The sequence below is a fragment of the Myodes glareolus genome, chromosome 26 (genome assembly GCF_982192425.1).
Source record: "Myodes glareolus chromosome 26, mMyoGla1.1, whole genome shotgun sequence".
NCBI lineage: Eukaryota > Metazoa > Chordata > Mammalia > Rodentia > Cricetidae > Myodes > Myodes glareolus.
In genome coordinates, this window is record NC_142051.1 from 42,300,855 (window position 1) to 42,320,893 (window position 20,039).

The 20,039-nt window shown below is 42.2% G+C and overlaps 1 protein-coding gene across 2 annotated transcripts in view; it reads left to right on the plus strand.

The window, feature by feature from the left end:
* The window catches only part of Hcfc2 (host cell factor C2), a 32,545-nt gene extending 17,104 nt beyond the window's left edge, over positions 1–15,441 (plus strand). The window contains exons 10-14 of one of the 2 annotated variants that reach the window (XM_085683158.2): positions 97–271; positions 4,219–4,292; positions 5,915–6,049; positions 8,000–8,185; positions 8,692–15,441. In XM_085683158.2, coding sequence (XP_085539284.1) covers positions 97–271; positions 4,219–4,292; positions 5,915–6,049; positions 8,000–8,185; positions 8,692–9,006 — 885 coding nt within the window. In that variant the 3' untranslated portion in view covers positions 9,007–15,441. The remainder of the gene's footprint in view (positions 1–96; positions 272–4,218; positions 4,293–5,914; positions 6,050–7,999; positions 8,186–8,691) is intronic. The other variant, XM_085683159.2, reaches the window with a different exon arrangement.
* Positions 15,442–20,039: the final 4,598 nt, after the last annotated feature.

Below are 20,039 nucleotides of genomic sequence, written 5' to 3' on the forward strand. Positions count from 1 at the left end.
CAAATGTACTTGAAATTATTTTGCTTGTTTTTTTAAATATTGACATATATTTTATTGAATATTACTTGCTATGATGAACTATTTTATTTCTTGTAGGTTAGTGATACAGTAAACAGTGCAAAAACTGAGCACACAGCCATGAAGGGGACCTCACTGAAAAGCAAACCAGACTTCAGAGCAGCCGACTCTAATGCTGGCTTGCATTCGCCTTTGGCGCCTAATGCTCCTCATAACAACAGTTGTGTGACAGATATGCTCTGGAAGAGTGAAGGTACAAGGTCACCTTTTCAATAAAGCCCAACTTTTATAGCATTGTTAGAGAGTCACTGAGAAAGTAGACACTGCGCTGTTGGTGCAGTTGTGACTGCCTGGAACTAACAGACCATCTGCCTCTGCCTCTAAGTGCTGGGACTAAGGGCCGGGACTTACATGACATGGTTTTGTTCACTTTCTTCACAGTCAACCTCAGTGACAGATTGTCAGTCAGGGAATTGTTGTTGACACCGATTGTGGTCAGTGTGGTCAGTGTGTGTCCTTGTGCCTGTTGTGTCACTTTGTGGCTGTATGAGGTTGTTTGTTCATCTTGTTCTGTTTCCACAGTGCTGAGGTCTGGGCTTGATGAAGAGTTGTCATTTAGTAGTAGTTGCCTTGCAGGTATCTAATTACAGTAACTCATTAGTGGGGACTGGTAATTAATCACCTGCATTCATAAGACAGCTCATACTTTGGTTATTTTTTATTTGAATATTCTGTTGTATTTTGTTTTTTATGTTTTTAATTTTTGTTTTTTTAAACAGGATCTCACTCTGTAGCCCATACTAGCTGTCCTCACTATTATAGCCTGGACTGACCCAAAATTGTGGCACTCCTCCTGCTCTGGTCTATAAAGTGATGAGATTGTAGGCATGATCCACCATGCCTGGTTATATTCAGGTGCCACTGAAATATATATATCAAATATTGCTTGTGATTTCAATATCTAAAATTATTTTATGAATTTTATTCTGGACTGGGTGGTGGTGATGCACACATTTAATCCCAGCACTCAGGGAAGCAGAGGCAGGTGAATCTCAGTGAGTTCAAGGCCAGCCATGGCTACACAGAGAAATCCTGTCTTGAAAAAACAAACAAAAAAATAAATAAAAATTATTCTAGTATATCCTTGGAATAGAAATGTATCTTTTTAATTTTAAGATATTGTGATAGCTATTCTAAATCTATTTGTTAAGGAATTCAGATATAATAGAACAAACATTTTTTATTTCCATTTTGAACAGTAGATAAAAATACTATAGAAAGATTATTTCCTATATTGTTCTCATTGCTCTGCTTACACAAAAGGAGCACTTTTATTGATTTTTCCTTCCTTTTTGCTTGTTTGGTTTTTATTCTATTTTTGTTTTTGTTTTGTTTTATTTTTAGAGACAGAGTTTTTCTGTTTAGCCCTGGCTGTCCTGGAACCAGCTCTGTAGATCAGTCTGGCTTCAGACTCAGAGATCTGCCTGCTGCTGTCTCCCAAGTGCTGGGATTCAAGGCGTGTGCCACAATCACCTGACTTTTATTTTATTTTATTTTATTTTTTTCTTTTGAGATAGGCTCACTGTGTATCCCAGACTAACCTATCCCAGGCTATCTGGCCTCAAGCTCCTAGTGATTCTCCTGCTTTCCCCTTCCACGTGCTGGGATGTAGGTGTGGTCCACTGCACATGGAGGGGTCACTTTCTTTCTTGATGTAAAAGTATTATTTGGTATAGATAAACTTTGACCTAAACTTATATAGTTTAAATTTTCTTATTTGTAGTTTTCTGTCTTACAAAGAAGTTTATTTGCTGGAAACAAACTCGAGCTTGAGATTTACGCATCCTCAGTAAAATTGTTCCTGAGCAAATAGAGATTGTAGGACAGTGCCTGAGGCATCATAAACACCCTGTGTCAGCAGGGACTGGCCACTCAGTCTCAAGTGACCAGGAGCATGACATTCTTTACAGATCGGAAGACCTGCCAGTGTGTGTTTTCAGGAGTAACGGAGTGATATGATTAGATTTGCGCTCTCATTGAAAGAAACCTCTGACTGTACCAGAGGAAGAGATGCTTTAGGCAATAACTGAAAGATTGGGTCTGGCTTCTTTTAGTCCTCTCAGATGGATGTACATAAAGACAAAACAGTGGCAAGACAGAATAGAGAAAAAACATTTAAGAGGCTCTTAGAAAGGTATATTAATTAGACTTGACAGCTGTTGGTTATGAGAGAAAAGCAAATCAAATAAGACTTTTTAGTTGAAGATCAGAATGAACACTGACCTCATCAAAATGAAAATAGCAGGAACAAGAATCCAATTGTGAACTTAACTGAGGTCCTGGGCAATTCAGTATATAGGTGTGGAGTCTAGGAGGCGGTTCTCAGCTATACATACAAATGTAAGTTCCACAGGAGTGAGATTCCCAGCAGCCAGTGACTCTTTGTATACATGTGTTTACTAGGTGAGGAAGTTGTTTTCCTTCACCATCACAGAAATAAACATAGTGCCCTACAGGAAGTCCTCAGTACTGTGGGATAAATGAATATTACTCATAGGCATCACTGCTTATCTTCCACACGGGTAGAGAAGACAGAAAATGAGTAGGATCACAAATCCGCACACACACACCCTGAAACTGAGTGACAGAGTCTTTTGTTCTATAGTTTAGTAGTGAACAATGTCAGTTTAGAGTGGAAAAGAGCTGAAATGTCAGATGTCCATGACAGGTCCAGAGCACCCTTCTCTAAACACTTTCTACCCAGTGGTTAATCCATTTCAGTTCTGTGTGCAGAACTTGTGTGTGAGACTCTGTGTGCAGAACTTGCATGTGAGACTCTGGAAACTGAAAGCATCAGGACCGTACACAACAAGCCGGGTGGTGGTGGCGCACACCTTTAATCCCAACACTCGGGGCAGAGGCAGGAGGATATCCGTGAGTTTGAGGCCAGCCTGGTCTACAGAGTGAGTTCCAGGACAGCCAGAGAGATACATAGAGAAACCCTGTCTTGAAAAACCAAATACATACACACATACACAGTTTTTTTTCCTTGACTTTTCTTTTGTAAGATAAAATCTCACTATGTAGCATGATCAAACTTGAGATCCTCCTGCCTCAGCCTTCTGAATGTTGAGATTATAGGTGTGGATCACTGCATCCAACTATAGCTCTTATTAATCTCAAAATTTAAACAAGGCTTTGTTGCCTGCCATGTTAGGAATTGAACCCAGGGTCATCCTTGTGCTACACTGAGGTACATCCCTCATCCCAGTATATTCTGTGCTTCTTTATATGTTATATTAGCATACACTAAGATGCAGCTCATCTCCTCTACTGTGAATAAATTCAGCAAATGTTTTCCTTTAAGAAAGATTAGTCCAGGGGCTGGAGAGATGGCTCAGAGGTTAAGAGCACCAGATGCCCTTCCAGAGGTCCTGAGTTCAATTTCCAGCATCCACATGGTGGCTCACAACCATCTGTAATGAGATCTGGTATCTATTCTCTTCCGACCCTCATGCATACAGGCAGGCAGAGCACTGAGTTCACAATAAATAGACGAATCTTAAAGATTAGTGCAGAGATCGGCAGCCCTCCAAGCTGACTGACTGCTGACCTTGTCACTTGTTCTCCTGTAGTCAGAGCTGGGTTTCGTCATCAGTAACGTCCTTTCACTTCAGCTGTCATGACCCTTGTGAAAGGAGCATTGTGATTAGTTTGATTGATTATTGATATCTCTGGCTATATTTCCCAAGTTATTTTGTGTGTGTGTTTGTGAGTGCGCACATGTGTGCATGTATCCACAGATGTGCATGTGTGTGCATGCAAAGGCTAGAGACACCTGGTGTGTATTCCTCAGTCATTCTCCACCCTTTTTTTGAGATAGGGTCTCTGATTTGTACATGGAGTTTGCTAATTTAGCTAAGCTGGCTAACCAACAAGCCCCAGAGATCTGTCTTGCTCTGCCTCCCCAGCACTGGGATAATAATAGGATCATGTGCAGGTTTTTACATGGGTTCTGGGATTGAACTCACTGAGATAGCTCCCAAGCTTCCCAGTTTTTGATTATTTTAATCATGGTAAATATGCACAATATGGACTATATTTAAGTGTTTGGTGCATTAAATACCCTGTAAATTTATGAACTGTCTTTTAATATGTTTGAGTGTTTATTTAATACTAAACTGATGGTTTGATTTTCAGTTGATGAACTATGTGCTCTGCCTGCAACTAAGATCAGCCGTGTAGAGGTGCATGCTGCAGCAATGCCGTTTTCTGTGAGTACATGGTCTGCTGGCGATGGTCATGGGTGAGGATGCATGCTTGAATACAGAGTCTCATGTGGTGAGGAATTGATTTAAATTCAGACGTAGGGTGATGAGTAGGAAATGTTCATTAGTGAAAAAAAGATGACTACAATAATCATATTTTGTCCCAATTTGGATGTAAAAATTCATTTAATACACATATTTCACACTGAGTATACCAACTCACAGTGCACTCACAATTGCTAGGTGACTATCTCTGGGGTGTGAGGCCACAGATTATTTTGATATTCTTCTCCATGATTTCTCTATTGTATGTTTAAATGAACATACATACATGTGCATTAATGTAAATTACATTAATGGTTGAAAGAATTTGTTAAGGGAACAGAAGTATTTGAATAACTACTTTATAGGAGACAACAGAACATTGCTATAATAGGTTGACATACATGTAGACTAGCCCAGAAATCGGACATTGAGTTGTTTTATGGATGGTCATGATGGATCTGCACATTGCCAGACTTTAGTGCTTGCTACATGTCCTAATTAATTGCCTTAATTAGATAAAAATGAGGATCATGCATTCATACTGTTTTCAGGGTTAATAAAACGGTCATTTCCCTTTATTGCTGCAATTTTATTTGATTTCTTCTTGTCTTTTAGAATCTTTAAGAATTTTCCATAATTTTTTCTTTTTTTTCTTTTTTTTGATTTTGATCATGTGTTTTCCTTCATTGATTTTCACCTTTCCAGAACGTTAAGTCTGTGTTTGAGACTCTTGTCAGGGAGGTTATTAAATGGACAGGTTTCCCTTCTGAGTCTGTCTTGTGACGTGTCAGCCACAGTTATGGTGTTCCTTCAGTCGGAGTCAGCAAGTGCTCCATAACAGTCATTGAGGCGTTGTTACAGCGCAGCGAAGGGAGTCACAAGAACATCAGTGATGCGCGTGCACTCTGCCCTGTGCACTTAAGTCAGAAATAAACACTCAAGTGCACTTCTGAGTTTCTGGGAACAATGTCCCATTTAAAAGAAGATGGTTTTAAAAGGTTAGTTCCAGGGGTAAGGATAACGCACCACCGAAGGCAGCTTAAGCTGGAGAAAGTCTACTTCTGAAGCAGAGAGGTGCAGCGGCTTGAAGCATATTCGCCATCACGTCTTAGTTTTGAACATTTTTTTCTCCTTTTAGGTTTGGAGAAGCACAGATATTTCAAATACAAAGATTACTGGATCTCTGCTTGTTGGTTTTGAACCTAGAGAAAAAGCCAACTTGGAATGGAGCTTCCTACCTGTTCCTGTTGGAGCAGATAGTAGCATTCTCTGAAGGGATTATACTTTCTGAGGGTCTCTGAAATGACAGCTGGCATTTTAACATGCTAACTGCAGCCAGGATAATAGTAGTGGGCTCCTGTGGAGAGTCCCTGTTACACCCATGGTGAATTGGTATCCCCATCCCATTGTCAGTTAGCTCAGTCTGTTGAGACCATGTTCATTCTGAGCTAATGTTCATCGTGAGCTGGTAATGTGTGCTCTTCACCCATGAGTGCTCCTGTAGATCACTGTGTGTGATTACACGAGTCTTGACATTTCTGTATTCAATAAGGTCTTCATAAATTTTCTTTCTCTAAAATTAGAAAGAGATATCTTCAAATCCAGTGGCCATTTTGAAAACAGAACATCAATGGTGTGATGTGGGAATTTTTAAAAACAACACTGCTTTGGTGAGCCAGTTTTACTTGCTACCAAAAGGAAAACAAAGTATGTCAAAGGTAACTGTTGGTGTTTTTTAATATTTTGAGGGCTGAGGATATAACTGGCAGGATGCATGTCTAATGTGTGTAAATTTGGCTACAATACCTAACACTTCTAAAAGCAAGCTAAATCTACAAAAAGTGAATTATGAACCTTGAGAATGAGATTATTTTTAATAACTCTGATTCAGGTCATTTGAGGGAATGAAATTGAGATCTTTCCAAGGTGTATTATTGAGAGCTCTGTGTATGTAATCATCTTACGTCCTTTAATGCTGCTTTTGTAAATAGGACACCATTATTTCATCTAAAAATACTTTGCCATACCTTTAATCCCAGCACTCAGGAAGCAGAAACAGGCGGGTCTTTGAGTTCTAGGACAGCCTAGGATACACAGAGAGACCATTCAGAAAAAGCAAAAGACAAACAACCACAATGAGAAAACCTGCTTCAAGCTGGGAATGATGGCACACATGCTCGGTAGGCAGAGGCAGCAGATCTCTGTGAGTTTGAAGCCAGCAGAGTCTATACAGTGAGTTCCAGAACAGCCAGGGTTACATAGTGAGAGCCTGTCTCAAAAAAAAAAAAGAAAAAAGAAAAAAAGAAAGCTGTACCAAATTATTTCAGATAAGGGGAACCCCAACCACTCTATAACCACCCTATATATCACATATTCTCTCTTTCTCTCTCTCTCTCTCTCTCATACACACATATAAAATCACATTATCATGTACACCTACATATCATTTATCAGTTTAGTTTCTCTAGCAAAGCTTTTGGCATTCTTCCCCCCTCTTTTTCACATTGAATATTTTTAATCATTTTATTTTATTATTGTTGTTGTTACTTAGTTTTTTGAGACAGGGTTTTCCTGCATAGCTCTGGCTGTTCTGAAACTGGCTCTGTAAACCAGAATGACTGACCTCAAACTCACAGAGATCTGCCTGCCTGTGGCTCCCAAGTGTGTGTGCCACCATCACCTGACAAATATTTCCAGTTCTTGGTTTAAAAAAAGTCTAGTAAACATCATTACTTTTATGGCTACTGAAATCCCTGGCGGGATCCTGGATGGATCTGTGTCCATATAAGGTTATATCCATTGTAAAGACATGCTAGCTACCTAATTTTTCTTTAAGAACAAAAGAGCAAAATCTGCAGCTAGTAAACTTGAGTTTGAGTTTCTAGTTTCAGTATTCCTCAGTGTGAACAGAAGCAAGTCAGTCGTCTGACCTCTCTGAGGCCTGGTATCTTCCCGTACAGTAGAGATGAGCAGGCTTCCCAACAGGGGATGCTCTCCTGCCACTCTGGTACCACGGCATGCTGACGTTAGGAACAGCAGCTGCCAGATGTTTGAAAGGTACAGATATTAGGGTATTGCCACCCAGGAGCATAGCATTATTTAACATCTGTTCAGTGTCCTGAATTCACAGAGATCCATCTTCCTCTGCCTCCCAAGTGCTGGGATTAAAGGCATGCGCCACCACGGCCTGGCCTTAGTCACTGCTTTTCTGCCAAGCTTGCTTCCCTGTCTCTAAAGGCATCTCTCCTAGGAAGACGATTGTGTGACAGCAAGTCTAAAATTCTCCTCCAAGTCAAGTTCACATGGGGATGGGTATTTGTTTTGGTTTTGGTTTTAGTTGTTCCTACCTCTCCTGTAAAGAATTCCCTTGCCTTTCCCCTTACAGTCAGAGGTTCAGATCATCTTCCCATTAGATATAAAAATGATTCAGGAAGGGCCTTAATGGTTCAGATCATCTTCCCATTGGATATGAATCTGATTCAGAAAGGGCCTTAATGGGTTCTGTAGTAGAGTTTTACCCTTGGAGTAAGAGAGGGAAATACATGATGGAATTGGATCCCTCAAATACAGCTCTTTCTTCAAAAGTTTTGTTGTTTAATAACAAGTAATTATAACTTTGTAATAATAAATGTACCTTTTTTCTGACTTCTGTACCCCTAACATTTTAGGTAGGAAATGCAGATGTGCCTGACTACAGTTTACTAAAAAAACAGGATCTTGTTCCTGGAACAGTTTATAAATTCAGGGTTGCTGCAATCAATGGTTGTGGAATAGGCCCTTTCAGCAAAATCAGTGAATTTAAAACGTGTATCCCTGGCTTTCCTGGAGCTCCTTCTACAGTCCGAATTTCCAAGGTAATCTGTCAGGTTCGGTGAGACTTGTCAGTGGTGCAAATGATTTGAAACTTCTGTGTTTACAAATTTTACTAGCACTTGTGGAAGACACCTCAGAGAGGTGGGTTAAATGTGTAAATGTATGTTTTGGGAGCCGTGCATGGTATTTTTCAACCCCAAATTAGAAGCAAGTAGAGTTTCAGCATGAAGCCACAGGGCTGGAGATCAGTTTGTATTGTCTTGTTTCCATCATGCAGAGTTCATGGAGAGTTTGAAGTTTTAAAACATATGAAGTTGATTGTATTTTATAAATATCTCTTGCTCTTTGTTAAGAAAGAAAACCCCTTCTGGGGGACACAATAGACAGTGTGGACAGTTGAGTCTCACTTTGTGAAGTGTGTGTAAACTCTAGAGCCAATTACAGTAAAGTCGTAGTCAGCAGTTGTGATATCCAGTGCAGTGACAGAGGGCAGGCTCTGTGTTCTAAGACAGGATAAGTGATATAGAGTCACCCGGTTCTTCTCTAGAATGTCGAAGGGATCCACCTTTCCTGGGAGCCTCCAACTTCACCTTCTGGAAACATTTTGGAATACTCAGCCTACTTGGCTATCCGCACAGCACAGGTGCAAGATAATCCAAGCCAACTTGTGTTCATGAGGATCTACTGTGGTCTGAAAACCTCATGTGTCGTGACTTCTGGGCAGCTTGCAAATGCACATATTGATTACACATCTAGGCCTGCTGTTGTGTTCCGGATATCGGCCAAGAATGAAAAGGGCTACGGACCAGCCACACAAGTTCGGTGGCTTCAAGGTAACAACAAGAAGGCTCCTTTGAGTTGAATTGTTTTTATTAACGCTGTTGTGATGGTTATTTATTAGTAACTGGTTATGAAGATGTGTTCTTTGAGAGTATTCTCTGACTGTATTTCTAGCAGTTATGAATTTGAGTTTGTAAGTTGTTCTTCAAATGTATTTGCTCACTTCTAGATCCCAATAAAAATAGAAAGAAGCAAAGACTGAAAATTAGTATATGGATTCTTCCTTACCCATATAGCTACTCATAAAGAAAAAATAGCAAAGCAAAGATAAAAGCTGTAAGGTGCATTGCCCCTTATCTTTTATGAAGGCTCTGTAACTCAGTCACCCTGCAGGAAGTGGCTGTTGTAGGCCTTGCTGTGGTGAAGGTGGCCCCGTGGTAAATGCCCTCCAGCTCTGCCCATGAGCAGGTGCTCTTCCACCAGCTGCTGCCCAGTGCACGGGTTTTATGCACTGACTTTAGTAGCCACTTTATTCCCTTATTATAATTCTCACAAGCTTAAGAAATTAAAAGGAAAAGACAAGTTCAGGAACTCTGTTTTCATTTTCTGAGAATCATAGCAAACTACGAAAAGGACAGTGGCTAGTCTATATATGATCACTATGTCTGAATATATCTTCAGCTAAAGCACTCAATCTGTTTGGCCCTTAATGTCTTCACTAGCATGTGAGGGGCTTAGAAGAGTTTTCTGTCGAGGTCCTTTCAGCTCTAAACTTGTGTTTCCCCTAGAAGTTGGGTGCACCCCGAACACTGTGCTGGCCTTCTTGGCTGTTAGCTGTGCTGTCCGTCACTTCATTAGGAAGCAGAGTGTGTCCTCCTCTTGAAGAAGAAGTAAGCACCTTAATAGGACACAAGTTTTTAAATAGTGTTTTAAACATTTGTAAGATTTTTGTAAATGCTCTAGATGTTTTATTTTTGCATTATTTTTACCTCAAAATTGTTTACGCTTTTTTATACCAGAAATAAAAGCATTAGACAGCCAGTCCAGGCTCCTGACCACTGAGAGATACAGATAATCCTGTGACCATTGGCTGCAGGTGACTTACTTTACACCTTCTCGAGTCTCAGTTTGACCACGTAGTCAGTTTGGAAATGAATATGTGTAGAGCAATAACTGCAGAAGACATTTCAGGCTGAGAGCTGCCGTAACTGTTGGAGCGCAGGTCTCGCTAGCTTGTTTTGCCATGCGATCTCAATGCCAGTTCAGAGTGGCTGAGTAGCTGTGCCCTCCAACTTTACATATGATATGCCCAGTGAAGATGAATCTAATTGTGAAGAATTGATATATATGCCAGTTACTAACTTAAAGTGTATAGAATATTTTAATATATAATTTTTGTAAAGACTGGGATTTTTATACTACAGTATTTGTAATTAATGCGTCTCACTAATTAAATTTCTCTTGAAGAAAATATGCAAACTGTTAGACACACAAATGGTCTCTGAGCTCTAGCGATAAAGACAAATGCACTACTCTGGTGTTGGTAGGAGACCTTTCTGGGGCACATGAATCCTTAGTTATTAAGTGGGTCCTTTCCAAGCAGTGTTTACAAGGAGTACCTCTGGTTGGTCATCTAGCAGCTCCCGTGGGGAGAGCTTCACTCCGCCTTCATTTCATGTGTGTGCTTTGCTTTGGGCAGTGCTTGCTTTTTGCACTAGTAGACTCTGAACTTACCTCATTGTTATGTTTATAGTCTTTGTGTAGCTTCCATGATGTGTTTGATAGAAGCTAACATGTCTTAACCAAAGTTACATGGTATGTATGCAGATTTGCACATAGGGAGTGGCAGGCTTTGTTGTACGTGTGTGCTCTGCTTAGAAGAATAGCCAGTTACAGGAAGTGTGTGCTTCAAGCCCAGTTACTTTACTAGAAAATCTTGGCTTTCATTCCCTATTCTCTGCATTAACAGTTTACATCTTGAAACATTTATCTTATTGTTGAGGAATAAAGTTGATGTAAAGCAGACTAGAATGTTGGTTTTGTGTGTGCACTTTTTTTTTTATCTATTTAGTATGTGACTTAGTTTATTTTGCTTAAAGAAAGCTTCTATTCTAGACCAGGAGACAGATAGGAGCCCATGGTTCTAACATACAATTTGCTTCTTTGATGAAAGAGCAGCCTTTCTATACCAAGCGATTTGTTAAAACAATAAATCTTTTTTCCTTGAGAATTGCCCATATTGTATTTTTTTCTTCACTGGCCTACTTCCTTAAACGTAAGTCATTTTTGTTTCTGTAATGGGACTGGTGACTGAAGGATGCCCTCAGCAGGCGTGTGTGGCTGTGGTGTTAGCCGTTCATGCGGCCCTGGCACTGTGTGCTGCTCTGTAGGACCCATCACGCCGGCACAGGCACGGAGCTCGTGAGCACGCGCACACTGTGAAGCTGTGGTCTGCATCATGCAGACTTCATTTTCTTTTCTCACCTTCTCTTCTTCCTTCCTCTTTTTTTCCCTGTAGTGCTGGATTTGAACTTAGGGCCCGGGCAACTAGGCTGGTGCTCTACAACCAAGCTACATCCCACCCAGGCAGACACCTCTTATTAAGAGGATTTACATTAAGTTAAATTTCTTTCTTTCCTCTGCGAGTTGCATAACAGCCTGTGTCACAAGCCTCTTTCCTGTGTTCTGGACTTTGGTTCACATATGAAGTAAAAATACTGCATGCTCTTAGAATTATGTTTTCTAAAATACTGTATTGGCTTTATTTTAGCTTAGCAAATTATTTTGGCAATTTAACTAGAAATAAGTTATATATAAACTCAATCTGTATTTAAAGATTAAAATAATCTAATTGCATGTATGAGGCACTTTTGCCCTGTAATCCAATTACGTGTATAATCATCTGTAGAGAAGTAAAACTGATCAGTTATTTCAAAGACTTGTAGACTAGCAAAGGTGGGTCCTGCTTGAGCGTGTGCTGTAGAAGGACTTTGATTTTAAAGTGATAGCACTTCCAACATGAAGACCGTTTGCTCCATTCTGTCGGGAGTGGTCAGTGTCTGGAGCTCCTGCAGTCCTCTGCTCCCCATGGAGAGACCGACCGCAGGTAGGCTTGGCTGTGCTGTCCGAGGTGGAACTATTACTTCCTAGGGCTGACTTTAGGCAGTTCTCTGTATTGTGTACCAATGATATGGAAAATAAATGCCCCTTTTCTATAAACAATCAGAAGTGTTATTATTTATTTTGAATGACGCTAAGAGTAGCGGTGGCAGAGCCAGTCTGTGGGATGCTCATGCGTGTGTCATTCACTTGAACACAAAGGTAGTCTCTAACTCAAGATGGACGGTCTAGAAACTGAAGTTAAATCGTGGTCAGGAGTTATTTTCTCCAAGATTTGATCCCCACTTGCCCCTCACTGTTACAATTGTGCTGACCTGTGTGCAGGTAGACAGATGGCTCTAAGAAGAGTCTAGACTTGTTTACCCTTTTGGAGTCTTTTGTGTACTTGTGGAGCTGTCTTTCCTTTAAGTTTTTCACCCTTTTTGGCTCACAGCAGCCAGGTTCTACCCTGCTCCTCTGTTGAGATTCTAACAAGAATCAGGCACACAAGCACCCCCTTGGAATTTGCAGTTCCTCATGCCTGTGATGGCATGTCTGCCGCTCTTTACTCTTCGTCCTGTCTGTACTCCACATTTCCACTCCTGCTGTTTTTATGAACTTGACCAGCCTGACTACACTTTCCCTGGCCTCTTCCACTTCAGGGAGATCCAGCTGCTGCACTAAGGCTTCTGTCCTCACAGTCTCAAAAACGTGTCCCCTTACTTGTTAGAATTGTCCCTTTCTGGTCTCTGATGGTGGGTGTTTGCGCAGAGACTGGGTTTTCATGCTCTTCCATCCTGGGCCATTAATAGCATGTAAATAACTGAACAGTTGAGTGAAGACATTGGCCACCCTTGGAGTCGTCCGTTCCCCAGTCTCAAGCCATGATCAGAATGGGGTGGTTCAGGGAGAGTGGCTTTAGTGTGTTTATTACACTGGGGAAATGGACGTTTCAGCTTTGTCTTGCCTTACCCGGCACTAGGTTCCTAACTAAGGAAACTACAAGATAAATAACGGGGTTAGGAGGGAGGTGCTAGATCTCAAAGAGGAGGGTCTAATCTTAAAGTGTTTGAGGATGTAATGAGATTGGTGGGCATAGAGACACTAGAAGATCAAAATGATCTAAAAATCTGTTAGACCGAAAAATTTCTTGGTTTTTGTTGTCTTTTATTAATATTTTTTGTTTTGAAACAGGGTCTCACTGTGTAGCCCTGGCCGTCCTGAAACTTACCGTGAAGTCCAGACTGTCCTTGAACTCCCAGAGATCCGCCTGCCCCTGCCTCCCAAGTACTGAGATTGAAGACATGCGCTACCACATGGGGCAGAAATTAGTCATTTATTCTGACACTAGAAAGCTAGGTAGCGGTTTAATCACAGAGAGCTGCTGGGGACTGACGACTGGCTTAGAACTGCACTCCTGCTGCTTGCTGGGACGGGCAGGCGGGCCAGTGTTGGTCCTTGTGAGCTTGCTGGGCACGCTACTGCTGCCCATTCTATAACCTAGGCGGACTTGGAACTCCTGGCAGTCTTCTGCCTCTGCCTCTCAAGTGCTGGCTTACAGGCCTGAGTCACCGCACTTAGTTTAAGATTCTTACAGGGAAGCAAGATGCCCTTGGCTTCCTTCCTTCAGGTATAGTTAGAATTACAAGTCTCTGTCCTTGTATATTTCTGTAACTACAACGTATTATTCTGATCACGAATGGAGAAACAGACTGTAATGTCCTGGGAGAAATAAAAACAGGTACACGGAATGAAAACTGTAAAATCTCAGGACAGTTAGCCTCCTGGTTCCAGACGGCTCTCCGTCTCCCCATCCGCGTGCTGCTTCTGTCCTTGGCTGAACTAAAATACTTGGGGAGGTCTTCTGATCCCAACAGGCTGATCTAGTAAAACAAAGCGTGGCAGGTGCTTGGCAGAGTTTAGAAGCTCCCAGTGTTTGATGCATTCCAATTGTCCACTCCAATTCAATGTGATGAGATTCTGGGTTGTGTCGCCAGCTAGGTGTGTGTCTACACCTGTGTTGTTGATGGAATAGCCACAGCAGCTCTTGCACCTTCCTGATGAGTTGGTTGCTGGTGTTAGGAGTAGAGCTGAGTCTTGCTGCCATGACTAGTCTGCCCTGAAGCACTCCATAAAACAAGCAGAAAAAAACTTCACCTGTTGATGGGTTAAATACTTCAAGAGCTCTTTTGTTTTTCAGATTTCTGAATTGAAGACCAGAATTTTTAGTGAATTCCCTGAACTAGGAGAAATTGTATCTTAACTGCTGCAAGCCCATAAAATGGCACAGACAGGTGATGTTGGCAGTCTCTAGAAATAGGTGATGTTGACATATTTTTGCATACCCAGAAGGAAGCTGTCCCTGATGAAGACAGAGAGGCAGTTGAGAATGGCTATGTGTTGCCCAGGTTGTAGAAACACTTAGTCCACAAATGCACAATCAGGAGAATGTGTCTAGGCAAGAGCATTCAGTAAGGAGTTGTATACTTTACCTTGCCAGTTAGTTCCTCCTCAGAACCCCATGCTAGCTCAGAACTTGTGCAGTCCAGGCTGACCTTGAACTTGCAGCCCCACTATGCAGGGTTCATTATCTGCTTTACATAAATAATTACACACAGTGAGCAAAATTCTCATGCAGAGATGAGGTGGTGGCTGTGGGCTGATATGGAAGGGCAGGGCTGTAGTATTGTAAACTCACTGGCTCTTTACCGGCTTCCGTGAAGAATTGTCCATACTTGGTTGTTTTGTATGTTCCAGACTTGCCCTTTTATTGTTGGCTGCCTCTCATTTGCACAGCAGTGACTGAAGTAGCAATGCCATGTCTGGTGGAGTATTGTGAAACAGTGCGTGCCAACCGTAAACTGTCTGGGTGAAAAAGTAAAACGACGGGACTTTTGTCAAGCTTAGGAAGCAGGGTGTTCTTAATGCCTAGAAACCCTCTGCCTGTCTCCTCTCTCTTCATACACACCATATCGTGTAAATGCTCTGGATTTGTTTCTAGTAATTATTTCTGTGCTTTTACTTGTAGCTCTATCATATATGTATATGTTCTAAATAAAAAATGTCTAGATTTACCTGGCTTTGGACTTGTTTGTAAAAGTAATCATGATATATGTATTCTCCTGTGGCATACTTTTCTGGTATTTTTTTAAAAAAACTTTCATCCATGTTTATGCACATGCCTGTATCTCATGTTTTCACTGCTGTATAATATTCCACTGTATTACTGTTCCACAGTTTTATCCACTCTTCTGTTTACTAGGGTTGGGATTATTGTTTTCTGTTTTCACTATTGAAGACAATGCTGCTGTGGACATTCTGCCCATTTGCAATGTAAACTCTGTGTTCCTTGCTGTATTCAGTGTTGAGAACATGATTGACACAGGACAGATACTCAATAAATGTTTGAGGAATGTGATGCTTCTCGTACCTGTCTCCTTGTATGTGCAGTTCTTCTCGGACAGCTGTCTTGAAGTCCTTAAACATCTGTTCTCATGATGCCACGGAGACATTTGTTCCGTTTACTGCGTTCCAGTGTTAAGGATTGTCCTGGTGTGTGGCCAGGCCCGCATGTGCGTGCTTTGAATCTTTAAGTCTCCACTTTAGTTTTACATGTGGGAAGTACTAGTAGGCACACACAGCGCGTGCTGTAGTTCTGAGCGTCTCAGTTTTTAAGGATGTAAGAGGTTCAGAGATGATTGATTTGCATGCTGCAGCTTGCAGAAGTCACTGCTAAGCTGGGCTCCCAAGTGAGGTCCTGCACACCTTGCATCCCTTGTTCTTGGTTGTGCCGTATTTACCAGTTGGATGCCTATTATACAGTATCTCCTGGTGGGTTTAATTTGCATTCCCTCATTACTGATGGGTTCATTTTTCCATACGTGGTCCTCTTCTGTGAATAGTGTCTTTTGACCACATTAGATAAGCTGTCTTTCATTGATGCCTATGGTTTTTATGTATGTTCTGGATGTCAGGTCTTTGCATACCGTTCATGCATTGTCTTCTGTAGTTGTGTTGGGTGTGCTAATCAACTTGGAGGAAAGCATCTTTTCCATGGGTCTTCCCGGTCAGAGGTACTATATGTCTTTCCAGTGATTATGCCTTTTGTTTGTTTCGAGACAGAGTTTCTCTGTATAACAGTCCTAGCTGTCCTGGAACTCACTCTGTAGACCAGGCTGGCCTCGAACTCACAGAGATCCGCCTGCCTCTGCCTCCCGAGTGCTGGGATTAAAGTGTGCTCCACCACATTAGTTTTCCTATGCCCACTATGAATGTTTTCGTATCCTTATTTTACGACAGTGACAGGTAGGAATGTTGTGGGGTCTGGGAGTCTGAAACAACCCAGGCACGCACAAGAGTCCACACAAAGCAAAATCTTTTTTGAATTGGGGAGGAAAGGCTGACCAGTCAGGGACAACAGCATAGACTTGGAGCTGACTGCATCCCAAGACATTCAATTCAGCAAGTATTTAAGCAGAAAAAAATCAGTGAAAACGCTGAAAGCAGTCAGTGAAACTCAACAACTGTACATAAGAACCGGCGTCGACGGTAGAGAGGACTTCGGCTTGGGAAGTGGAGTGGAGGTTGGTTTGGGAAAGTCTACTGAGTATGATGAAAAGGGAAGCGGGCATGGTGGTGCATGTCTTTAATCCCAGCACTAGAATACAGAGGCAGATCTCCGTGAGTTCAAGGCCAACCTGTCTACATAGTGAATTTCATGATATCCAGGGCTACAGAGACACTGTCTCCAAAGAAAAAACAAAACAAATAATCAAACCGACCAAAAACCCAAACTGAAAACATATTGTACAAGATTCTCAAAGAGTTTATAAAAAATAAAATAAAGGGGAACTATTCTGTTCCCACCGATTTTTTTTTCTTTTTTCTTTTTTGAGATAGGGTTTCTCTGTGTAATCGTCCTAGCTGTCCCGGAACTTGTGTTCTCACTGATTTTTATACGTGTATTTTCAGAAGCTGAATAAGCATGCCTATTTCAGTCTGAGTCTGTGTTTGGTGTCACTGGGTCCACTGAGCCTTTGTGCCATGTGTGGCACGAGTAGCCGCATACCAGGTGATCCTGGAAGCAGCCCCCAGCTTTTCCATCAGAGTCGAGAGCGCTCCCAGATCCTGGCGTTATTAGGGCCCCACAGCTGTGTCCTCAGACTTTCTTTCTGATACAGTGTAATCCTCGCTGGCCTGGAACTCATTGTGTAAAGCAGACTCTGAACAGAGATCTGCATGCCTCTGCCTTCTAAGTGCCAGCTATATACCAAGTTGAAGTCTGGCTTGCATTTTCTCTTGGTCAACCCTTTCAGAGGCCTGTATATTTAACCCTATACGTAATTTTTTTTTCTTTTCGAGATAGGGTTTCTCTGTGTAGCTTTGGAGCCGGTCTTGGCACTCCCTCTGTAGAGTAGGTTGGCCTTGAACTCAGAGATCCACCTGCCTCTGCTTCCAGAGTACTAGGATTAAAGGTATGTACCACCACTGTGCCAACCAAGTTTTTTTTTTTAAAAGATTTATTTATTTATTACATATACAGTGTTCTGTTTGCATGTATGCTTGCAGGCCAGATGGTTGTGAGCCACCATGTGGTTGCTGAGAATTGAACTCAGGACCTCTGGAAGAGCAGTCAGTGCTCTTAACCTCTGAGCCATCTCTCCTGCCCGCCAACCAGTTTTTTTAAGTTGAATGATTTAGCCTATTTGTTGTGATTATTTCTAAGTCTTAAACATAAATTGTCTTTTTAGTTTAATCCCAGTCTTAGGCATGTGGAGGTCAAGTCTTTCTCTGTATGGATAGGGTCAAACACTGTACCATATGTCCCACCCGAGGCCTGGAGTGAAGTCTGCAGCTTGCAAAAGGTGGGCTCTAGGACAAACTCACATGGAACCTGTGAGTCACGTCCCCGTGATCTCCAGTACTTCCCTCATGCTGCAGGAAACCCTCGGGCATTGCCCAGATCAGTTCCCAGCCCTGAGAGGTGCATAAGCCAGCCCTGGCCACCAGACTGTCCTACCACCAGAGTAGCAACCACGCCTGTCCCAGAATGAAGACTCAGGTTTTCAGGAGTCTGGCTCTTAAGTACTGGCCTAGAGCAACCAACCCAGTGCTCACTCAGGCACATGAGGTCCCCCTAATCATGCCTTGGTGATGGTACTGACAGCCTTGACACAGACTTTCTGGGATCCCACCACTTGGTTTATGTGCCAAACTCCTGAGTCCTGGTGAAGGGAAGAAGACAGTGGCCTTATCGCCTAGAGGGTTCTTTTTTAATTTTCAATCATTTTTTTGTCCAAGTTGGTTTACAAATCTTTCTGCAATCCTTTTATGTTTCTCCAGACATCAGTTTTTCCTGTTCATGTTCTTTACGGTGCTTCTGTTTATCTCATGGATTCTGTCTCTGGTAGCTTCCTTGGCAGCTGGGGATGATTTGAGTCAGACTGAAGTTGGAAAATCCCTAAGAGAATCTGTTTGCTCAGTCAGACATCCAAGGCTGTTAGCCTAAGACTCCTTCAAATTACAGTAAACTGAGGAATGGCTATTCTGAATCGTTTGAGAGTGGCAATTCCTGTCTCTCCATCCAGCACTAGGACCGAGGGGTGTCCTAGCCCACGCACATTTCTGCAGTGGTTGTAGTTTTCGGAGTTCAGCCTCTGTCCAGCCTGGCTACTGTTTCCACATGTGCAGGGCTTAGCACCTCTGGGGACAGAGAAGCAAACTTGGGTGCTGGCCTACCAAAGGCTTCCCATTTCCACTTCTTATCTGAAAACACACTCTTATGTCAAATACATTTAAAGGATCTTTTAACAGTACAATTTATGTACATGCATTATTGCATGATGCCATAGTTCCAGGGTGGAGGTCAGTTCCCAACTTTATTCTAATGGGTCCCAGGACTCAAACCCAGGCTCAATAGCAAATGCCTTTACCCACTCCACCGAACCTAGAAGATGTTTATACCACTTTATATTACTTTACCTTCCTTTGCTATTCAGTATAAGAGAAGCTGTATCATTTAGGCTGCTTCCCAGATGAAGTCTGAAGATGTAACTTACTGTGGATTCAAGAAGGAAAACACACACTTGAATGCAGCCTTTTTTGGCTTTCTGAGAAAGTCAAGTAGCCCAAGCTGGTCTCCACTTGCTACCCAGTCAAAGAGGACCCTGAATTCTTGATCTTGTTTGTTGAGACGGGGTTTCCCTGTGTAGCTCTGGCTGTCCTGAAACTCGCTCTTGTAGACCAGACTAGCCTCAAGCTCACAGAGATCCGCCTGCCTCTGCCTCCTGAGTGCTGGGATTAAAGGTGTGCACCAGCACCGCCCAGTCTAAATTCTTGATTTAGTGCAGAAATTACAAGGCCTGTGATGTGATACCCAGCACTACAGGGTGTTTAAAGTCTACAGAGAAGTCGGGAAACACAGACCTGTACAGCAGCACTTGCAGTTCTGGGGAATCCACTTACAACAGATGAGAAAATGTAACAATAAACGGGCCGCTCACTGGCCTGGGAACTTGTCTTCACCTCACTAGTACTGGAATCTGGCACATTCTGCCTTTTCAGTTTTACAGGACTCCTGTGAACTGAACATGCATGATTGGCGAGCATGGAATCAATTAACCATCTCCCCAGCCCCAGGGAAGCATTTTCCAAGTTATTTTTGCCAGAGTAAGAAGCAAAACTGCATTTAATCAAATGGCCCAGATATTCCCTTGCATGTTCTCATCTGCTGATTGCTTTCCAAAGTGTGTGTGTGTGTGTGTGTGTGTGTGTGTGTGTGTGTGTGTTAAATTAGAGGAGCAGGGATGTGCATGAGTGCAGAACTGGTGGGGAAATGAGTCATCTCATCCCCTAGATCTGGAGGTACATACAGATGCTTGTGAGCCACCCAGCGTGTGTGTGCTGGGAACCAAACTTGAGTCCTGTGCGAGAATACTGAGCAGTCCTAACCTCTGAGCCCTCTCCAGCCTGTCTCATTGCCTCAGCCTCACAAGGACGGGCCCTTCTGGCAGCGTG